Here is a 24656-nt window from a genome sequence, read left to right as displayed (position 1 = left end):
GGCTACTTCATGGGAATAATTTGCTTTACAAAAAACTGGAACCAAAAGATAAGAATTAGCCTTGTACCTAATAGGCTACATGATGGTGCATCTGTGATCCATAAAGTCGATCAGATGAATATTGAAAGCCTTGTTACCATGCTGCATGTGGACAACACTTTCGTGTTTAATCAGTTCGATCCTTAACGACCGCAGCTGCATGTCGTTGGCTGGCGTACATCGGCGATGTTTGGTTGTTGAATGAATTTGTTCATCATACAGTAGCCTAGGCTACACTAACCTATGAAAATATTAATTTGGGCTAGGAGGGGCTGGGTGGAAATGCCTCCGCTCGCCTTTCAATCCGGGAGCGGTGGCTGTCACCTGAAAGCACACCGCAAGACGGGAATGTGGTGGTGCTGCTTGGCTGTGTGTGAAAGCAATTTCTGTGGCGAGGCTGCCAGCTTTGCGGGCTTTCTGAACTGTGATTTTGCACGATCTGTGTGTGAAAGCAGCTATTGAAAACGCCATGCAGTGTCTCCCAGTGGATAAGAGCATGCAGCATCGTCCATGTTAATAAAAAGAAAGTGATGATAATGATGGTCCTGAAGGGTGAATTCCTCTCTCTAGGCCTGTGGATGAAACTGAAGGGTGAATTCCCCTCTCTAAGCCTGTGGATGAGACTGGCATGTTAAGCAGCATGCTGAGAGAGCCACTCTCTTCTCTCAAAGTGTCTTAGAACATGACTCTGAACTGCCAACCTGCAAATCATTCCAAGTCGTTTTAGAAACCAAAAACCTTCACCAAAAAAAGCCCCCTCCAGTCCGTTTTTTCCCCACCTGTATAACCATTGGATGGAAACGTACATGAGCGCGCGCTGAATAGTCAGTCGCATGTCATCATTTGCGCCAAAGAACTTACATCGCCTTGATTATACTCTTTGTCTGCGACCACATGGAAATACCAGAAGCAGTATGCCTACCAGAAGCAGTATGCCGCCATACTGTCTCCCTGCATCTCCATAAAAAAAACATGTTTGTTTAGAAGCCACAATATTGTTATAATATCAACAACCGGCCAAGAGATATCAAGGCTGGTGGGCTTTATGGAAAGAGCGTGACTCAAACAGTTATATCAAATTGGTCATTCAGTGGCGTTTTACGCCCACGTAACTAACGCAGCTAACAGCTAGCAAACGCCAGAGGCTAATGCCAGCTATTTACTGTATATACTATATTTATTACTGTCTATCATACTTGAGTCGTCAGACCACTATTGTGTCTGACGTCATCACCTGTTTTTACAAAAAATAAAAACAGGATCCCCTCCAAACACCCCCCCCCCCCCCACACACACACTTTTCTTTGGGGGGGGGGGGGGATCCTTGCGCCAAGTGAAATGTTTTATGGTCACTCACGATTCAGCAGGTCGCTGGTTGGCTTGGTTCCAGCCTTAAAACTCATTTTATAGCCTAACATGAACAGGGAATTATCTTCCGGGGCCGGAGATGTCACGTGACTGTTGAGCTCTATGGGCGATGTCACGCTGACCGTGTCCATATTTTGAGATGGTCGATGCTTCTGACTTGACTTGCTGTTTTACATTTAGACTTGAGACTTGGCATTAATAACTTCGACTTGACTTGGTAATCTACTGTACATTCAGATTTGGGACTGAACTTGAGACTCACATCTCAAGACTTGAGACTGACTTGGGACTTGATCAAAGTTGACCTGGTCACAACTCTGGATGCCAGCAATGATTATACAAGAATATGATTTTTTTTTTCACCCCCCCCCCCCTCAAATGGAGTCAGGTCAAGTCAGAGCAAATCAAGAGTCCAGTATCAATTTCACAATGAACCTTTTCATACAGAGATAACATCAGAATAGGATAACTCGACAGAAAACACCACCTTATAACTAATAATAAAATACCACTTTCGTCTGCCACTTCGTCTGCCACTACATCATCGGCAGTAATGTCATATCTCCAAGGCCAGCAAGACTATATAGCACGAGACTCAGTTTAGAGTGCCAGGTTTGTCTATATGGCTTCGATATCCAGGATTAAAGAAGAGGAAGACCAGGAATGAATGGAACAGGAATTCAAGGCGGGCTTCAGCCCAAGACTTCCTATAGGAGGTTCTGGCCAACATCCAGTTAGCCAGCGGGTTATGGGAGAGAGAGGCCTCCATCATACTCCTACGAGTGTGCCTACGACATTGCGAGCTTCGAGATCTGAGGCAGGTTCATACCTACAGGAAGAGGCAGGTTCATACCTACAGAGGAAACCCATGAACCTGCTAACCATTGAGAGGGTCCCCTTGATCGCCACGAGTGGAGAAGGACTCTGCGCTGTGCTCGATAAAACCTCTCTAACATACCCTGAATCATAATGAACCTCTTCATACAGAGATAACATTAGCATACAATAACTAGAATCGTAGACAGAAAATACCACTTAGAACTAATAATACTCATAATAAGAACGTTACTAAGAATAGGCTACCAATGGGGAGCATTATTTGCGTTTGTAGTGCTCTATAATTAAGAGGTATCTTCTTGCATTCAAATGCATTTAGACCACAACAGCAGCCAGGTAGCCTACTGGCCATGCAATATAGCTACCAGCCATCGATTGACTAGGAGTTTCAAATGGGAGAAGTGGGAATTCAGATGCTAGAGTAGCCTACTCCAAACCGGACTGTGACAAAGCTCTATTTATTAGAGACAGTAGAACCCACACGTGTGCATTCCTGCATCTTTAAAGACCTGTACATGTAGCGCGCAGCATCCATGCAATGATGGAGTCTCCTTGGCGTCCATTCAGCCTACCTCAGGAAATGCTTCATCTTGAGCGGCTGTCACAGCTGTCTTATCTTCGGGGTTGCTTTGGACGGACTGATTTTCCTGAACAAAGAGAGAAAGATTAAATGACAGTGAGATAGAGGCGGCTTCTTTCTCTATTCCCACAGAGGCTGATGTAACGCGCTCATGTCTCCGATTGGCTTTATCCAACCGGCCCTGTTCTTCTCGCCGGAGCTGTCCGCGGTGCTGAAGGATTAACACGCATGTAATCTGCGGCTCGGTAGTATGTGGCGTTTCTATTTCTTACGCTGCGAATAAAACCGAAAACAGACATGGAGATCCCGTTTGCAACCCCTATGCATTCCTCATAGATCCAGTAACCCAGGCTATTTCAACGCATTCTCATTCTGATTAGCGACCCAAGGCACAAACACCGTTCATAATCAGCCCGTAACGTTGATCGCAAGCAAAAAATACAACACACATGCAGAAACGGGAGCATGAACAAATCTCTTACCGATTTGGGGAAATGTAGGTGGGAGGAAACAGCTGAGATGCGGCTGGTTGCAGCGTTTTGTCCTCTTCACTCGGTTCCACTCACCTGCTTTTCATCCATGATGACAGTCACTGAGGCTGCTGCCGAGGGCTCAGTCTAAAAGCTAGGGGAGACTGGGGTCGGTTTCAACATTTTTTGCATTTGATACTCAGACTATTTAGACATACCAAATTCAACATCTGTCTGCTAATTACCCATACAATTTAAAGATGATAACATAGCGGTATTGTCCACAATATTTATTTGAATGGAAGAAGTTATTTGTTGCAACCAGCCCCAACCCTGGGGACAGTCAGGTCAGGGACTGTTGCAAAAATGTAAAAAAAAAAAGAAAAGAAAAAAGGCCTACATTAACCTTTGCTATTTGGGATTACTTCGGAAAACTAAGTAGCCTACTAATAAAAATAAATAAAAAAAGTAGAAAATAGTTAAAAATGATGTCCTCACATAAGGTCGCTGGTGCAATCTTTCTGTTAACACAATAAAGTCACCAACTTGTAATGAAGTATTTCTCTTTATTTGAATGCCTATCATGGCTGTGCAAAAATAAAATGTCTGCAGAAAAACATCCTCCAGCTCAGAGAGGTTGCCTGTTATCCGATACAGCAATTTTTCAGCTGCTGTCAGATCAACATGCCCTGGAAACAGGCAAAAAACACTACAAATATGTATGATTTGTAGTATTTATTATTTATATTTATAATTGATATTTGTTTATATTTATATTGTATACCACACCCAATAACTATTTAGACTCTTGTAAACTAGTATAGTGTCTTCCCTTATCTCCCCTAAATAATGTTTTCTCATTAGGCTACATGTTCACCTCAGAAAACGAAAAGATTAACCCACTGTCCTCGCACAAGTGCTTCAATTTAGGAAGGATTAACCCACTGTCCTTGCACAAGTGCTTCAACTTTAACAACACTGTACCAAAGTGTTCAAACCTGCATGCCTTTACTAACTTCAAAGGGTCCTAAACATAAATCAGCCTACTTTGTGCTGATCTCTGACACAGCCCATTTAGCCTACTTCAAATTAATAAAAATGAAGTTACAAATAAAAGTTTCACCACATGGGTCAAGAAATTTGGTCAAAACATGGCTCAGTGTATTTACTTCATTTCATTTCTCTTCCCGTCTCTCCTTCAAAGCACAGCGCACTGCTAGAAGAATCTTCAGGTACACGTTAGCGGTTGCGGAGGCCTCGCCCCGACACGCCCAGTGCGATGACATCATTTTTGCCTCATGCCCCCTTGCGCCTGGCTCACTAGTGACCATGAATAGGCAATACATAGATGTCAATAAAACAATTATTTAAACTAAGTGCATAAATGCATTCAAAAGGTTAGGACGGTATGACAAAAATACAGCTGATGGAAAAAATACTTTCATACCTCCAAAATAGGTTTTCTCAATAAGATTCAAGATTTTTATAGTCACTCCGTTGTTTGAGTGCTTATGCTGTGGACTCCATTACAGACAAGGTGCAGTAGGTAAATAGTGCAAAATCACAGCAAACAACAAATAGACAATAAGGCAACAATTAAATAGGGCAACAATGTAAACAGTGTAGCCTATGTGGAGGGCAGTTAATAAAGTAGAAGTGATAAGGTATTAAATAGAATAAGATGAAAGTGTTCAGTGTCCAAGAGTGTCCAAAAGTGTGCAAATGACAATAACACAGGTTTATTGCACTATTTTGTGTGTGCGTGTTATCTGTTGAGGAGTGTCGTGGCCTGCGGGAAGAAACAATTCCGCAGACGGTTTGTGCGTGCCTTCAGGACCCTGTATCTTCTCCCTGAGGGCAGCAGGGAGAACAGGCTGTCGTTCAGGTGGGTCGTGTCCTTGATGATCTTCCAGGACTTCCTGAGGCACCGCTGAGTGTACAGCGGTGCAACTGGACCGCCACGCACCTCACCCTTCTCAGCGCCTTGCGCCAATAAATTCACAAGCACATGCACATATGTGTTCGGTCTTCCTGGTGGGGGGAGCGTCTAACTGAGCTTGTTCAGTACGAGTGTCATCACTCTAGCATGTTTCTGATTGGAGGAATAAGACTTGCTGCAACTGTCCCATCTCCCCTACAACAAAGCATGGCAATGCAGAACACATGGGTTAACCCCCAAATCAATAGGCCTCTGATTGAGACTTGTGACAGATTGACAGATCACTCAACTTTTGGTGGGATTGTATTCATGCCTTCTATTCTTATTTGATGAGATTCTATCCTGAGGAATGCCATCAGTTTTTTTCTTTATTGCTAGTATTCAGTACAGAATTGGATAGACTCCTTACTAAGGTATGTTAATGATTAATCAACAATCGATTAATCGATCATTAAGAATTTGATCGATCAAACTATATGTTAACCGATTAATCGACAATGTAGGCTATGCGCTATTTTATCATTTTTCTTTTCTGAAATCATTTAACACCACAAGGGCAAAATGTAACTTTCACTGCTTATACAGAGGAAGAAGAAAGCCAAGCTAGCAGACAGAAAGTCCAGGGTGGGAGAATTACACCCAAAAAGACAACAGTAATCATTGGAAACATTGTACTGTAATACAATGTTGAAATATCTTATGTCCACAAGCACAATGACAGCTAATGCAGGACGTTTAGTTGGTTGATCAACTTGTTGGGTAGACCTATAGACAGGTGTAAAACCCTGCATTTTGTATTTTGTATGTCAAAAGCAGTTTTTAATATAATGATTAATCGACTAATTGATCGTTAACCTGACCAATTAATCGATTAAGGACATTGATAAAAATGTGCATCCCTAGTTAGTATATTTTATATAGGCTGATAACCTCGGTGGAGAGTGAAAACATCCTCCGTCCTATATTCTCTCATCCTATAATATAATAATGCAAAGTGTGTGTGTGTGTGAGCAGAAATTAGGGCCGATTAATGGCTGAATTTGCAATGGCACAGATGAATGGCTGCACAGCCTCCAGTGGTCACACAGGGACATATAACACGATTTCAGACGGCAGCCCGTCTTTATTGTCACACGAACACACTACAACACATGCATGCGGCCACTACACACACTCATGCCGACGGTGGCCGTTGAAATATGTCCTCTGCATTTGACCCATCCAGGCTTGTCCTTTCCTCCAGGGGGCAGGCCAGGAGCAGTGGTCGCTATTTCTTTCCAGCGCCCGGAGACCATCATTGGACCAACTTCAGATGTTGTCGTCACTGGTCGGATGACGATCTTCTGCATGTTTTTAGTGGGGGGTTATGTACAGAGGAACCCCCTGGGGGGTACGGGGAGAACATGCAAACTCCACACAGAAAGGCCCTTTCGACGAGATAGCCCACCTGGGCAGTAGGCACTGAAGATATGGGGGGGTCACAACTCCAGCGCCCACAGCGTCCCAGGTGGGAATCGAACCCAGGACCTTCGAGCTGTGAGGCGACAGCGCTTACCACTGCGCCACCGTAACCGTTCTGCATGGAGGCTCCATACGCTCCATAGAGTATTCCGCTAGTATAGTAAAAAACGTCAAGTAACAGTGAAATTAAAGAAGCATACAATGTGACCATGGCCTTTACTGCCCTCTATATGCTACTAGTACTAGGAACTGCAACAACATTGATAAACTATCTCTGGGCTTCAACCCAGTGGCGTCATTTCAGCAAAAGCCAAGGTATGGCAAGGTAGGTGGTGGGGGGGTGAAGGGCGGGCTCCCCCCCCCCTTCGTGGATTTTTTTTGAGAAATTGGTTGTGCAATAGTCAATTTTGGTGAGTTATTTCTATATGCAATTCAGTTATGTGACATGTATAGTAAACATACTTTTTACCACGTGCTGGTCACGTGAGGAATTCAGTTGGCATCACTCAGTCAGTCATAGAACGGAAAGGACGCTTTTCAGTCTCGGGGACGCTCGATGAGTTTCACTCTTGTTTCCCGAAGGGGGGGGGGGTGTTTCAATACGCCTGACCCCGCCCGCTTGGGAGGCAGCATCAATTACAACGAGCGCACCTACATACACACACGGACTGCAGCAGCACAGTACCCACTGCTAAACACCAAGGGCTGAAAGTAAACCACTATTAATCAGCCACAAATGAGCCAGACATTACAAACAAACGTCAACTTCTGAGTTTAATGTCGATACAAATGACTCAGGATGCTCTGGCTGTGTGGAATTCATTTCTTGATAAATTAGCGGACGTTACTGTGGTATGTCTGATCTTGTTTGGCTGTGGCCACTGGCTGCTTGTGGGAGAGGGACAGCAATCTTTGCAAATATCGAGTTCTGAAATGCGTGTTTCAACATTCCGACCCAGTGATCCTTTGTATCCATATTAAAAGAAGACATTAATTTATTTTTGTAAGTTTTGGTTAGGTATTTTGCAACGATTTGAACATACACTGTATGGCCGCCTACTTGAAGCACCAGCCAGCCAGCCCGCCAGCCGAGCTGCAAGCACATCCGTGTCAAAAGCTGGAACACTGAAATGTCACTATGGAGCTACAAAATAGATCCTTTTTGGACACCCGACCCAGAGAAAACCACATGGGATCGTTTAATGTCCCGAAGGGCAAGGGCCAAACTGAGGGACACTCGGAAACAAGGGGTAGGGGTAACAATAACAATTGGGATTGGCCCTTAGTCTCTTTTCTATAGGGAGTAAGGTGTTAAACAACATGATCATTGAGTTGGTTGAAAAACCAAGTCTTTATTTTCAGTTATATTTTAAAAATCAACTTCATTAGTCAACCAAAGTTTACTATAGAAATGGATGGGTGCAACATCATGCGCCCTGCATCTAATGTATTGGGTACCTGTGATCATCATTGTAGGGGGATACTCACACACACACACACACACACACTGGATGCCTGCCCCCACAGTTGCCACACGCCTGCATTTGCCCTGTTTAAATTCCAGTGAATGATATAGCCTACATGTAGTGTTACATTTTTTATTTTATTTTTTTAGTGATTTGCTTCACTGACTCATAGGCTGTGCATAAAAACAAATGCTGTAAGGAACCCTAACCTCTAAAAATATTAATGTTTAGCCTGCAAAAGCAGTTACATTAATGTAGCCTACTTTGTGTTAAAAATGTGTGCGCTCCCGGTTTGCAGGAGCTCCGCCTCGCGGTGCTTCCTGGAGTATGTCCTAAGCTTAACGAGCAGATGCAAGTTTTTTCCTTGTGCGCATCTCTCTCTCCGCTTTGTCTATCTCCCCCTCGCTCTCTCCTTACCTCTCTCTCAAATTTAGCTAGAAGCCAAGGTATGGCGGCTGCCATAGCTTGCCATCAGTGGCGGCTGGTGAGATTGGTAACAGGGGAGGTAGCTGTTAAAAATTTGGGCGTTTTTCTTTTCTCTTTTGCCCAAAACGCCCAAATCTCATTTTAAATTAGCATTAGGATTAGACTGTTGTGATGTCATTATTCAGTTTTAACCATCAATAATTGTTCCTTTTCTCATTATTTCATTTCTCAGAGTAAATACTGTATATTTATTTCGAGATTTTTGTCAATTATTTGTGCTGTTATGGTTATAATTAGCCTAGTTACTCACTTCTACACTATCTTAGATTGTGTTACTTATGGATGGCATGGAATTATAGTGAAAATAGATTATCCCCCCTTTTTGCTGGGGACCCCACTTTGAAAACCACTGGCTTAGGCTAGAACTGTTGCGAGGTTTCAGGATTTATCTCTATGCATTAGGCTGTGATTACTATTTATATAAATCTATTTATTCACATAGATTCATGATATATTATGGTATACAGCCTACCTGTGACATCAATGTTTTGATTAATCTGTGCCAGTACCGAAAATGTAGCCTATTACTGCATGACTGATCCTATGATGTCTCACATTCAGGTGTGCTTTCACAAGACAGGTGTTGTCCATTCAATCAGCCCACCTCTCTTTATAATGGCTGTCTTGCACTGTTTGTATGATACTTGACAAAGTCTATGGCCGAAACTGTTGTCAAATAGCGTTAAATTACACTTAATTGCATCTGGAACGAGAGTGTGTCTTCCCGTGCACAGTGCTGCACTACTCGTTTAGTTACATTCCAATTCATCAACTTTGGAGCGTTATTTACCCCCCCTTCCCGACATCCTAGGTTGACATGCTTCATCCCAATCGATTCCTTATTTCTTCTACTTTCATATGATATAAAGATCACCACTCAAGCTTTAAAATTGAGCTCGCTGTCAGCCATCGATTTACAGGCCAAATTCAGTAAAAAAATGTGTGAATTTAAGGTTGCGGGTTTTAGTATAAAAAATTACAGGATGAAACTTCAATACGACAAAAATAGCGCTGCTCGGTGAACCATTTCCACGCCGAATTTAATAGAAGGCTCGGATAACTTGAAATCAATTGACTTACTTGAATATCCATGCTGTCTGTAGTGGAAACGCTGCAGTCAAGACGTTGCAAATATTCCAGTTTTCTGACATTGCAAAAAGCCCAGTACCGCGCAGCGCACCGCAAGGCTGAGGCTCCCGCAACTCGAAACTCGTTTTGGGTGTAATCCAATACAACGACTGTCTGGCTTGTGAACACTTACTGATTGATAAAAAAGTAAATAAAAATAAGGGGTAAATATAATATGCTGCTACTGTCTCAGTAAAAGTCGTAAATCCTTCCTGTCAGGTCATCACAGGCACTGGATTTCACTTCCTACTTTGATTCAGCTTGAGAGACCAGACAGTGGACAATACAAATGTCAATCAATGTCAGCAATCTATCCAACCAACAACCAATTAGATTTCACCTGGTTTCACCGGGCTAAGGGCGTGCTCACTTCCAGCTCAATCTTATTGGTTGGAAAACACATCACTCTCACGTGTTCTCTGTGAATTGCAAATGTTTTTCAACCAATCATATTTTTCATTAGATAAATTACCAAATAAATAAACGCCCACAGGGCGAACGTTTTTTTTTATCTGCCTACCGCATGCTGGGACCAGGGCAAGAGTGACTCTCTGCATGGAGCTCTCCTTTCCATCAGTTCAGGTCACTGTTGTTGAAGCATTTTAAGCATATAAGAATATAATGAATGAAAAAATGAGCGTCTGCACATAAGAAAAAACACATTTGATTGATATTTTATTATAAAAAAAAAATGAAAAATGAAAAATGAAAAATGAAAAATGAAAAAAAAAAAAAAAAAAAAAAATGATAATATTTTTTTTTATATAAAATCCCCAATCTAATAGAGGACCATCCTCCTATGCCTAACTGGAAAAACCTCCTCTGCTTGCCATACTGAATTGATGCCCTTGCCTCAACCTACTTTCACTATAGAAGAGTAAGGTAGCTAATTAGAGCAGAATTATGATCATTATGATCCATATTCTATTTTCCAGTATAAAATATCATACACACACCTCTATCCTAGTGAAATTGGTATGCTGATCCAGTTAATGTGGATGCTTTGCGACTACATTGTAAAATGTAATATTGTGTAAAATCTAGTCTACAGTAGCTTTAAGGAAAGACTATCTCACACAAATGGGCACATTTAAAGTGGCAAGTAATTGAGAAACAATGTGGATATAAAATAGCATTTAATAGTAAAAGACCTATTGCTGCATGTTATCAGGCATTTCTTTTGGCAGAATAAAGCAGAGAAACCCACGTGCTATATATGTGGCCGATTACCAGAATGACATGGAATTCTCAAAATTGTAACCATAAAATATGAATAAAAAACATTGTTTTATTGACAATCTGTCTATCAATAGATTCATAAAAGGTTATTTATATATATAATATATATATATATATATAAAAAGTAACATGAGGATTCAAGGCGGTCGTGTCACATATTACTGCATGGCTTGTGCTTACCAAATCTTTGTGCAGTATCGGGTGCCATTTAAGTCATGGTTAAATAAAGAAAAATAAAGAAATAATACATCTATACTCATTTTTCCACAAGTAGGAATCTGGAATGATTGGGAAAAAGAAAGACATATAGACCTTATTCGATTGACGTCACTCACGTACTACTGGCACGCCCACCACCGCCATATTGTCGACATAACACAGCAGCTCTCAAGTGACCGCCTATGTGGAGCAGCGTTTATAGGAAGCTAGCCACTGTTAGCGTTACCTGTATCGTTCCTATTGTGTTCGGATGGTGACCTGCGTTAGGCATGGCTGTAGTAATGACAGCAATAAAGTCCCCGTGGTTTGTTTCTATCTCTACCGTCCTCAGACGTGAAGAGAGCGACACTGAGGATACGTTAGCAGCACAGGAGAGGTGTGTGGATAGTTAGTTGAGACAGGTGAAACTTTCTCACAGCTCCTCACAGCAAAGTCTGTTCACCTCGTTCTTTTGTTTATTTATTACAGGCATTAACGGCTGCCGTCGGCAGCATACAAATAACAACTGTGGTTTTTTTATTGGTGTCATTAGCATCGCTATTTTGTAATGGAACAGAAACGACAATAAGGCTGTTACCAGTTGTCAGCTGCAGCGCTGTGTGCGCGCAGGACGGTATGTCAACAATATGGCGCCGTCCAGGGTTAGCGAATAAGGTCTATACAAGGCAATGCAATTTGCAATTCTGGACTGCATTTCTTCCATATCGACAAAAAAAAAGAAGGTAGATTTTTGGCTAGTCACTTTGAACGTGGCCTTTAGGCATGGACTATGAGTCATCTCTCAGTGACTCTTAAAGGAGAATTTCGTTTTTTTTAACCTGGAGCCCTCTCCTCACATTCATTATTATCTGACGACTCACCCAGTGTTCTCCGCAGCGATTTGGACCGTCGTAGGCATTGTTGTGATCGAAATAGTACTCCAAGCCAGTCCTTGAATGCGCTCCGTCGGGGCCACATGGCAGCGTGCTCTTTCTCCATGTAAATAGACAAGTTTTCTTCCCGTGTTCTACCAATATCGTCATTATATGACCCCTAAAGAAACATCAGACTGCTATTCACCCCCGGGATCTCATTTCCTCATTCGGGGTGAGTTTCACCAACTCTCGTCAAGTCAGTACACAGCCCAGCCGGCAGGAAAGTCTCGCGGGACTTGACGAGAGTTGGTGAAACTCACCCCGAATGAGGAAATGAGATCCCTGTAAAGAGTAGTGGAAATAGCCCAGGGGTGAATAGCAGTCTGTTTCTTTAGGGGTCATATAATGACGATATGGGTAGAACACGGGAAGAAAACTGTCTATTTACATGGAGGAAGAGCACGCTGCCATGTGGCCCCGACGGAGCGCATTCAAGGACTGGCTTGAAGTACTATTTCGATCACAACAACGCCTACGACGGTCCAAATCGCTGCGGAGAACACTGGGTGAGTCGTCAGATAATAATTAATGTGAGGAGAGGGCTCCAGGTTAAAAAAAAATGAAATTCTCCTTTAAGTCAAAGCCGCCCTCTAGAGGCCATCTGGTGAAGCACATCACCTCAGTAAGTGTTCCGGTAAAAGTGTTCCGGACTGAATGACTGACTCACCCAAAATAAGCTCCCCTGATGCCCATGGGCCGCGTGCCCGCACGGACACTGTGGGAAAGAAAAATCTCTTCGGAGCATTTAGGCAGATCACAATAGGAAGTACCGTCTCTTTCCAGTCAGTTTTAGTCACACAGGTCAAAGCACGGCGACCTCTGCTGGCGACGACTCGGCGCTGCCCGCGCCTTTGTCCGCTGGCAGCAGGCGGTCTGAGGAGCTCTCGGCCGTCTGCTCGGCCGACGCTCCGGTGGGGTCGCTACAGCCGCCGTCTCGGGAGTCCGACTCGCTCGCGTCAGGCGTCGGCACGGCGTTGAACGCGACAAAGCCCACGGTGATGACCACGAACGAGATGATGTACAGGCATGAGAACTGCGGAGATACGAGAACAACAAGAAGCCACCTGTGCTTTACTGTACTTCACCATCTCAAATCCCACAAATGTTTTTGAAGAATGGAAAGGCTCCTACAGAGGATGGCTGGTGGCCTGCCAAAGTGACTGGGCCAGTACAATTTGATGAGGAAGGCTTACTAACCAAAAGTTGTTGTTTTGTGTGTGTGTGTGTGTGTGAGAGAGAGAGTGAGTGATGGTTGCGTCCTCCCTCAATAAGCTTTTTACTCCTGTCAGTTAAGGTTTGCCTGTATCTGACTGGTGTTCATTTCCTACTCCAGTGCTCTAACCCTTGGTTCACACATACGCCTAGAGCGACGCTTTAAGCAACGCTTTAAGCTACGCCTACGCATATAGGCATTGCTTCATGCACGCCTGGCGCCTATTTGCGTTCACACAGGACGCCACACTGAAGCCCCGCTCTGCGCTACGCTGATCACATGAGCAGCGTTTTTTTTACACTTTTCAGATCTGATTTATAGCATGGGTGAGTAATAAAAACCTCTTTTTTATTGTAATGTGCAAGTGACGATGTCTGTCTATTTCCTGGCCGGCTGTAGCCTAATTGTTATTTTCCCTCGGGTAATCATGTGACTATAGCCGTTTTCCCTATCAGCGAATCTATCAGCGAATCTATCAGCGAATTTGCCTGTATGTTGGGGGGCGGGGCTGCACTGCAGAGCGGGTGGGGAGTGACGTGTTGGCAAAACTCCGAATGGTGAAATAAGTTTGCTTGTTTATCCGTTCACCTGCGTCGCGTTGAAGCACTTTTTACAGACTGGCTTCGTTTGATGTGTCCGGGCTTGCCTTCGCTGTCGGCAACGTAAGCAAAATACTTCCACATTTCGCTTCGTGCATTTGCTTCATCTGTGTCCCTGTCGGGCTGTGACTGAAGGAGGAGGAGGACTGTGGCCACAGAGAGCGAGCAGGCAGCAGAGAGGAGAGGAGAGAGGGGAAAATCAGCACGCCCACACATTATTATCACAAGATAATTTCGCCAGTTTGCTTTAATGTGCACGAATGATTAGATTATGCCCGCTGGAACATTAAGCAACGTGTGTACACCTCGCCCATGAGAGTGTCGCGGGAAATGACTGGACCCGTTCTACACTTGAGTCCGCTATAGCGCATACCGCTCTTCTGACTGGCTCAAAACTGGTGAAATCTCCACGATGACGGGGTCGCGCTTATACCGGCACGATGACTTTCTCACATGCAGGCATTAGACCACGTTCCGGTCATTTATCGGTACAAAGCGCATGTGGGAAAAGGGCTTATGAGTCATCAACACCATGAGTGATACATGCATTGAGACAGGGGGGTATACTGTATATACATCTGACAGAAAAGACGTTAATAGAGGAACACATGAAGGACAGCTCTCCTACTATGCACTCGTTAATTCGCGCTCCACCCTCCCTTTTGGGCAAACTCGGTAGAAAATATGGCCCAAGTCCGTCAGAAACAACAGCCAGCTTGACAGTTCAGCGCGCCTAGACGCTGAAAAATAGAACAGATGCCTAAACGATAAATGCAGCGCAGCGCGAGCGTGGCTTCAGCGCAGCGTGGCAGCGGTATGTGTGAACGCTCTCATCTGTTAACAAGGACGCCTAAATTTTAGGCGTTGCTTAGGCGTTGCTTAAAGCGTCGCTCTAGGCGTGTGTGAACGTGCCGTAAGGCTGGGGTGGCCAAACTACGGCCCGCGGGCCAACTGCGGCCCGCTGCCCATTCTTAAGTGGCGCGCCATGAATTTAGCAAAAGATGATAATAATTTCGTTTTCCCGTTTTAAAGTTTAAAACGAAAATGAAAAAAAACTTTTTTTTTTCTCCTTTCTTCCCCCCCCATTTAAAACCATTGAAAATAGGTTATACTTGAGTACCCTGACCCTAAAAAAAAAAATAATAATAATAATAATAATAATAATAATAATAATAATAACACTGAATCTTGGTGAAATTATCTCTGTCTTAACCTCTTGGCACAGTAAAAGTAAAATTGAAAACATACAGAAATACCCATTGTAATAGGTGAGCACATCAATAAAATATGTCATATTTATTTAGGTAGAAATAAAAAACATTACTGCAAAAATCTTTAGACACATGTGCTTTGTGTTTTGAAGTGAGGAAACGTTCACCTCAAACCTGTTAACACTTAGATAGTGATTAGGGGTGGGACAAAATATCGATACTCACGGTATCACGATATTTCCACTTGCGATACGTTATCGATACACTGGCACCAAGTATCGATATGTTTATTTAAAAAAAAAAAAAAAATAATAATAATAAACAGGCTAAAATATTATGCTGTGTGTGGTAGTTGAAACATAGTTTCAAGTTGACGTTTATTTATGTTTGTAGTTGAAACAAAAACAAATACTGTAGGCTACATGAATGGAAATGTTTGATCATTAATATCTACTTTTAGAAATGATATAGGTAGGTAGGTTATATAGGTTTTCTTGTTTTAATAATAATAACAAAAAGACTTAATGTGTAACTTTTCCTCCGTGGTATCGAAAATGGTATGAGTGAGTGAGTGAACTCTGAGAGAGTTCATGTCAATTCTGCTAATAAATACATAATACCTGCTTCTTGCCTTTTAGGGGTATTTTTTTCTCTTCGGTTACACAGATATCGTGATGTATCGTAGGTTAAATTTCTTCCAATATATCGATTATCGCAGAATCGCTGTATCGTGATAATATCGTTATCGAGGGCCAAGTATCGTGACCATATCGTATCGTGAGTTACTCCACGATTCCCACCCCTAATAGTGATGTAGTTCTTTTTTTATTACTTATATTTTTCATATGCTAATTGTTTAGACAGCTCTGATCCATTCAAGCAGCACTTTTGTGCACTAATATTGTCAATTTGGGACAACATTTGGTTTTTGAATCAAATTATTGAAATAAAATCTGCGCATTTATTTTTATCCGATTAATCGAAGAAATAATCGACAGATGAATCGATTATCAAAAATAATCGTTAGTTGCAGCCTTAATTAGCAGTCATTTTAATATCCCTCAAAGCCTTTTTTTGCCATACCAACAGAACTGTCCACCATAAATTTATTCTGATTGCGACCACTTCCTTTAAACGTGCTTTTTTGCAGTCTAAACAAATATGTCGACCTCTACCAAGTCTATGACACACTGCTGCTGTAAGTGAAGTGTGGAGATCGAGGACATATATTTCTGCTGGGAAACATATTTTAGGCTGCAGACAGGTCAGAGGTCACCTGACTTATTTCCTTGTCTCTGAGCTGGCAAGGTAAAAACATCAACAAGATCAAGCTTGGCTAGATTTCAACCTCATTGTTTTCAGTCAGGTCATATTTACAACAAAGATTTTGCCCTAAAACTTTGCCTGTGTATTGTCACTTTAAGAATGCTTATTTTGTAATTAGACGGTGAGATTTTTAAGGTTTCAAGGCTCGTAAGGGTTATGAAGCTTGGATCATTTGACGTGGGGTTGTATGAGGTACTTATCGACATCGATAGTGTATTAACTCTAGTCGATCGTGGTTGGCCCGCTCCGGTTTGGAGAAGCAGAGAGGAGTTCCAGCATGGAAGCAAAGCAATGTACTGCTTGTACTGCCAAGTGATATTGATTTGTTTAGGTGGGCTTTCTTTTAGGTGGCTGATATTGATTTGTTTAGGTGGGCTTTCTTTTAGGTGGCTAACATATGTTTTGCTGCTGAGACTACGCAAATCTTCAAGTATAATGTCATTCATTCATTCATCCATGTATTATAAATCTTCAAGTATAAGGAAAACACAAGCAGGTTGACAATAACAGTGATAGCTACTGATGTTAGAGAGGGACAGCACTGATGCACCAGGACAATAACATAGTAATAGCTACTGATGTTGGAGAGGGTGCAGCACTGAGGCACCAGGACAATAACATAGTAATAGCTACTGATGTTGGAGAGGGTGCAGCACTGAGGCACCAGGACAATAACATAGTAATAGCTACTGATGTTAGAGAGGGACAGCACTGATGCACCAGGACAATAACATAGTAATAGCTACTGATGTTAGAGAGGGACAGCACCGAGGCACCAGGACAATAACATAGTACCGTAAATTCCGGACTATAAGCCGCGGCTTTTTCCCCGTTTTTTGGCCTTTTTTGGCCCCTGCGGCTTATATAACGGTGCGGCTTATCTATGGATTTTTTCCAAAAAAAAAGAAAAATCTCTCTTTTTTAGCACTCTTTCTAACTATAAATCCACTTCTGTTTTAATTTCCTCTCTTGCCCTCTTTTAACAACATAACATAACATAACACAACACAGGTAAGCAGAAAGAAAAAGACGAAGCAATCACCGCCATGAATGAGGAAATGACTCACCTGCTGGAGGCTGGAGATACACGGCTTGGGCTAAACTTTTACTCCGTGAAACACTATCGATTAAGTCCGACATCGCTCAGAGGTTTGAGCAGCTTGAAAACAAGTTTGAAAACGTGCAGAAGTCCATCCACTCACTCACTAAAGAAAATAATGCAACCGTGAACAGAGTTTCTAATGCGGAAAAGCGCATCAGCGCACTGGAGGACAAAAACAACACAGTGAGTCCGAAAGTGGATAAAATGCAAAAACATCGAAACGCTGCACACGCAGGTTGATGACTTAATCAGCAGGAGTAAAAGAAATAACATTCGCCTGATCAATGTAAAAGAGGGAGCTGAGATTGGTGACATGGACGCTTTCGTGGCAAAATCCTGTGTTACATCCTGGACCTGAAGGAAGGCGAGAAACCACCAGAGGTGGACAGGGCACACCGGGCGCCTCGGCCACGTCCAGACCCCGGCCTGCCACCGAGGGCCATCTTCATCTGCCTACTCCGCTGGCCCGACCGTCAACTCATCCTCCAGGCTGCGGGGAAGAAGCCCCTCACCTGGGAGGGTACGCGCTTTTTCGTCCGGCAGGACCTCTCCGCGTTGGTGCAACAGAAACGCGCAACATACAACAGCATCATCGAAAAGGTTAAAGTCAATGGATATCGCTTTGGCGTACTGTACCCAGCGAGACTCGTCATAACCATTGATGGACAGCGGCGGAACAAGAGCTCAAAGTGAAACTGCCGAATATCTTTTGAGTTGGACTGGTCAATAGTACTGTGAGTAACTAAAATAAAAAAATAAAAAACGGAATTCTCTCTTCTTTAGCACTCTTTCTAACTATAAATCCACTTCTGTTTTAATTTCCTCTCTTGCCCTCTTTTCACCACACCGCGGACACTGTGTGCACTGTAAAAAAAACAAAAAATACCATTAAAACACCCGCGGCTTATAGTCCGGTGCGGCTTATATAAGAAAAAAATAGTCAACTTTGAAGGTGCGGCTTATACACCGGTGCGCCTTATAGTCCGGAATTTACGGTAATAGCTACTGATGTTAGAGAGGGACAGCACTGAGGCACCAGGACAATAACATAGTAATAGCTACTGATGTTAGAGAGGGTGCAGCACTGAGGCACCAGGACAATAACATAGTAATTGCTACTGATGTTATGTTAGAGAGGGACAGCACTGAGGCACCAGGACAATAACAAAGTAATAGCTACTAATGTAAGAAAGGGACTGCACTGAGGCACCAGAACAATAACATAGTAATAGCTACTGATGTTAGAGAGGGACAGCACTGAGGCACCAGGACAATAACATAGTAATAGCTACTGATGTTGGAGGGGGACAGCACTGAGGCACCAGGACAATAACATAGTAATAGCTACTGATGTTGGAGGGGGACAGCACTGAGGCACCAGGACAATAACATAGTAATAGCTACTGATGTTGGAGAGGGACAGCACTGAGGCACCAGGACAATAACATAGTAATAGCTACTGATGTTAGAGAGGGACAGCACTGAGGCACCAGGACAATAACATAGTAATAGCTACTGATGTAAGAGAGGGACAGCACTGAGGCACCAGGATAATAACATAGTAATAGCTACTGATGTAAGAGAGGGACAGCACTGAGGCACCAGGACAATAACATAGTAATAGCTACTGATGTTGGAGAGGGTGCAGCACTGAGGCACCAGGACAATAACATAGTAATAGCTACTGATGTAAGAGAGGGACCGCACTGAGGCACCAGGACGCCCCCTGGTGATGCCTGCTGAGCCTTACTGTGTAGCGGAAGAGGACGAGGCCACAGAAGAGGCTGAAGAGGTCGGCGGTGAGCAGGGACAGGTTGACCGCTGTAGCGCTGGTCTTCTTCACCACCACAGGCATCAAGCTGTACAGTGCATACATGCACAGGGCATAGACTGCAAACAGCACGACTAGGGAGAGCAGAATGGACGGACTTCAGTAAGTGCGGGTGGAGTGCATCAAGTCGGTTGACACTGTGCTCTGGTATTTGTCTAGTATTTGTGATTTCAGTGATTCAAACGTTACTCACCAATCTTGGGCTCCCACTTTATTGCCTTTACTGCACATGGTTCCAGTATGGCTCTGCAACAATGACAGATCATATGGATTTGGACAGTGAGGAAAATGGGTGTTTTCAAAGTGGCAGGTATGCAAAGGAAACATCCACCCTAACACTTTTATTTATTTTTATTTTATTTTAACACAAAAACTTGTGGTTTTAATGTGAACATTGTTCACTGTTTTGTTGTGTGCAGTGTAATACTGCATTATATTGTTTTGTATTTTCTGTATGTTGCAGGGACCCCAGGAAGAATAGTCTGAATAGTCAGACTAATGGGGATCCATAATAAACAATAAACAATAAACACTGTCTGGAAACACTGTTAAATGCTAGAAATCACTAACTGAAGTTAAAGCAGGACAAAACCCCCAGATTTCTGGCTGAACGTTATAAACAACAAACTAACGCTGGTGATCCGTATGGAAACAGTGTTTCTCGAAATGGTTAAAAGTGATATCAATTTGGTCATTCAGTGGCATTTTACTGCCATGTAACATAACTAGCTAGCCGCTAACATTAGCCACAGTAGGCGATTACACCATGATGCATTGCTCTCAACGAGCTCGCGCTGCATGAACTACAGTAATAATCACAAGGGGGAAAAAAAAATTCACATGATGGGGCACGCGCAAATACCACCGTGACGTAACGATGTACCAAATCGCCCATTCATTTGAGGGCACAAAAAAAAGCAGGTTTGCACCCATAGAGGGCACTTATGTGGCTGAAAATGATACAAATGGTACAATGGTAACAGTTTGGTCTCAAATGTGGAAATTCTGACCAGAATCCTTCACACACCACCCCAAAAGTCATATACGGTAGGTTAAAAGCTGAAAAAAACGTGTTTTGGGGTTTAGTCCTGCTTTAAAGTAGACGAGACAGTTTGAAGGAAAGTAGGTGTAACAGGAAAGTTAGTATAGCAAAAAAGTAAGTAAAAAAAAACAAGACAAGCCTAGTTAAGCCGGACCCGGACTGCTGCCGCTGCTGCTCGACACTCATGCATGCGTGTTTCTTTCAACAATGAGGAGTCACTCATTCAGCCAGTCTGTCTGTCAGTCAGTCAGTCCATCAGTCTTTCAGCCATTCAGCCCATCAGTCAGTCAGCCAACAAAGGAGGTAAAAACATGACTTCTATTTCATGACTACTATTTTTCTAGCACTAGGCATCTCGGGTGCTCGATTCCTAGGCTCGACTGTGCTCATCTGCTGTGCGGCCTCGCGTGTCAGCCTTGCCCATACATACATACATACAATACATACATACATACATACATACATACATACATACATACATACATACATACATACATCTCTCTCTCTCTCTCTCTCTCTCTCTCTCTCTCTCTCTCTCTCTCTCTCTCTCTCGTGTGAGTGAATTTATGACACACTGATGATGTCATCAGTGGGCTTTATGACATCACTGATGATGTCATCAGTGAGATTTATGACATCACTGATTATGTCATCAGTGGGATTTATGACATCATTGATGATGTCATCAAAACAATTTTGTAAATAAACTCAGTGGGTACACGGTGAGCTTAGGTGGGTTAAGTAAAACGTAAATGATACTTGTGGGGAAAATGACTTGTTGCACCCATGAATACAAGGATGGAGAAAATAGGACAGTAAATAATGTATAATAATAATAATGTAACAACTTACAGCTGCACGCCACTGATGACTGTTCCAAAGAGGCCCATCATACCCAGGAACTCGACTCTGCTCAGCTTCTTCACGGTGTACTCCTGACAAACGTTGGACACGGCGTACAGAGCCGCACTTACCAGCACCAGACCATCGCCAAGCAGAACATCACTGCCTACAGGCAGAAATATTGTTCATTTATTTGTACGATATGCCGTTTTGCTAAAGTTGCATTTGAAAATAAATAAATATGTTGCATCTGTTGCCCCCACCAATCATCTCATGTTTGAACAAGGGGAGGGGGAGGAGATTATAATACTGCAAGCCAATTAGAGTAGTAACTCTTTCTGGCTGCTAGAAACAGCTCCAAAATGTCCTCTGGCTCTAGATAGGGGAGGGGCACTAGATCAATACGAGTCAGAATATTATTAGACTCAAGGTGAGAATAGGAAATTGTAGGAAAAGTGAAACACACACCTTTATAAAAGAGATGTCAAATGAGACAGGAAACTGACATCTTAATTGCTCTCACAGCCCCAAGTAAACGGTAAAAAAAAAGCCACGTGCGTCTCAATTAATTTTGAATTCATCAAGTTGGAGTGACTTGTACGCATTTAATCTGAATAATATGAACAAGTCCCGCCTCTGTACAGACCCACAGTATGGCGATGTTTTGTTTTTGTCATTTCTACATACACAAAGAGGATTGTAGTTTTTCTGTCTTTCTAGCTAAATTTTCCCACCATAACACCCCCCCCCCCCCTTTAACACATTCACTGCCAGCCGTTTTTTTTTTACTGTAGGTAGCTTCTGCCAGAGGGGTTTTTTGAGGATTCTGGCTCATCTTTCAAGACCCGAGGATTCTTTTCTGCTAAGATTTTGTGAACACAAAATATCTCAAAAGAACTAATAGAATGTGTGCTTTCTCTGTCTAAAATAGTTAGTTTGTAGAGTTAGTAGTTATGTAGGCATTAGCACTTGAATACAGCATGGTTTCAGCGTCTGAAAATTTAAGCTGAGATAAATAGCTTTTTGTGAAATTCGATAGAACAGTCACTTTAACCATTCATTTTTGGCATCAGTAAGACGTCAGACATCTAAACAATAGTTTTGAACAGTAATTTCCTCCATAACAGCAGGAAACACCCCTCTCCTTCAAACTCCTCCCTCCGTGTGTGTTCTTCTTGGCTGCAGCGGGCGTGTCACAAGCTCGTTTCTGCTGCTGCTGTAACCTCGCGTCACCAGGCTCACTGCTTTGCTGCTGCTCCTGTCTGCTGGCGGTCGCTGGGCAAGTCTGGATGGGCTCGCTCGTTTCTTGGGGTTTCTGTTGAGAGCTTTGATGAAGCTTTTGCGATTCTGGTCTTATTTATGCTGCGTGTTTCAAAGTGTGTTCCACCCGTAATCTATTATGCAAATTTGCAAAACCCCACCGCCAGCTCCCAAGCGCGAAAGCGAAAGCGTTTTCGCCAATCCATTTTCATGAGAATGGCTTCCTCACACTGCTTTTTGCTTGCCTTCCTCTAGTCTGGAGAGCACTGTCGCCACTTAGTGGGTCGGTGGAATGGGTTGTACACGTTCGGTGGCTCCAATATTTTTATAGGAGACGTGGGGGGCATTGATCCACGTTTTTTTTTTGACGACTCAACTCGTCATTGGCAGTCAACCGTTGGATTTTTTTTGACGACTCAACTCGTCATTGGCAGTGAACGTGTTAATAGGCCCTTTTCACGGGGGCCATTTTGTGTCGAAAAAGCAGAATAACAAACCCATTAGTGTTTTGCTTGCACCTGTGTTTACTGTTTACAGGTGCAAGCAAAACACTAATGGGTTTCCAAATTCCAATCATGGAAGTTTGAAACCTTCATTAGTGTTTTGCTTGCACCTGTGTTTACCCTGCCTTTTCGACACCAAATGGCTCCCGTGAGAAGGGTCTATTAGATGCAGCTCAATAAAGCACAGACATGGCATGAATTGTTAACAGTGCTGTCGTTTGCTAGCACACAGGTACTGTGGCATGCTATGCTTCATGCCAAATCATGTCATCAAATCAACAGAAACACTGAACAGTTTTGGATCATAAATGATGAGATGTGCCCTTACTGGATCCCTGGTCTCTGCCGGCCAGCAGGTCGGCCCCTACCATGGCCCCCACCCCTAACAGACAGATGGCCACGGCCACAAAGTGGATGGTCCTGTAGCGAGTCTTCAGGAGGAACCAGGAGAGCACCATCAGCACCGGGATCACAAAGCAGTCCAGCAGCTGAAAGACACAGCGCCAGCCGACACAATGACACACCGGCATTTCATTGGTCTGTGAGTGGGAAGGTCATGCTAGGAAAAAACAGTCAGGAAAACAAGATAAGCTCTGGAGGTCACCATGTCTGAAGAAGGCCACCATCTCTGGATGTCACCATCTCTGAAGGCTAATATTCATAGTTTCAGATTAGAGCTAGAGCCCGACCAATACTGGATTTTTGAGGCCGATGCCGATATTAGGGAGTAAAAAAAATCCGATATCGACATATCGGCCGATATTCTTATATTATATATACACATTATATTAGACAATTTCTATATTACACAATTTCTTTTGCAATGATCCCTCAAATATCAAACACTTGACAAAGATATGAGTTGACATGACTTGAGATATGTAATGTAGGCAGGATATTTTACAGCTTATTAATAAACTGTATTGTCCAAAATGACATCAACACAATGAAACTAAGGGGTTGTCCTACAACCCAGGTTTTATGAGTGAAGCGAGGCTCCCACCTATTGCCATCTCTGCGTGGTACACGCTATCGAATGCTCTTACCTTTTATTACTTTAAAAGTGTCCTTTCCAACCATTCATTAGACCGTTGACAGGATGCAGACTGGACCCTTGGAAAATCCGGGGCGATCCTGACGGTCTCATGGTCTCCGATCCAATAGCAGGAGTAGAGGCGGGCACAAGCCCTCACGCCTGGAAATTGGACCGGGAAAACCCCACTCACCCGGCATTCGGCCACAACCAGACAGACTGGCAGCAAGGCACCTGAGGTGGGAGCCTCGCTTCACTCATAAAACCTGGGTTGTAGGACAACCCCTTAGTTTTATTTCATTGAAGCTCGGCTCCCACCTATTGCCACCTTACAACCGACCTTGCTGCAAAGGAGCACCTAAGTGCCCGACCTTGCGGCTCTCGATCGAAAAATGGGCCGTCACGGCTTATAGCGCATGGGAACCCGATAAGGATTGGGGAGCAGTCAGCGAGGCAACTAGTCCGCGGAGGCAGACAGAACCGCATGAGCGAACGTCGCGCCTCCCACATCCAGACTATAAAACCTCACAAAGGTATGGTGAGTCGA

The 24656-nt window shown here is 43.2% G+C and overlaps 1 protein-coding gene across 1 annotated transcript in view; it reads right to left on the bottom strand.

The window, feature by feature from the left end:
- Window positions 1-12446: 12446 nt before the first annotated feature.
- LOC310788343 (solute carrier family 35 member F2-like) overlaps window positions 12447-24656 on the bottom strand; it is a 33457-nt gene continuing 21247 nt past the window's right edge. The window contains exons 5-9 of the mRNA XM_083649912.1: window positions 23405-23564; window positions 21323-21479; window positions 19622-19674; window positions 19348-19502; window positions 12447-13179 (exon numbers count right to left, since the gene is read on the bottom strand). Of these exons, the coding sequence (XP_083506038.1) occupies window positions 12949-13179; window positions 19348-19502; window positions 19622-19674; window positions 21323-21479; window positions 23405-23564 (756 nt within the window). The 3' untranslated portion in view covers window positions 12447-12948. The remainder of the gene's footprint in view (window positions 13180-19347; window positions 19503-19621; window positions 19675-21322; window positions 21480-23404; window positions 23565-24656) is intronic.

This window comes from Poromitra crassiceps (genome assembly GCF_964638095.1).
Source record: "Poromitra crassiceps genome assembly, chromosome: 1".
NCBI classification, from domain to species: Eukaryota; Metazoa; Chordata; class Actinopteri; order Beryciformes; family Melamphaidae; genus Poromitra; species Poromitra crassiceps.
This window is presented reverse-complemented; position numbering and strand designations above follow the sequence as displayed.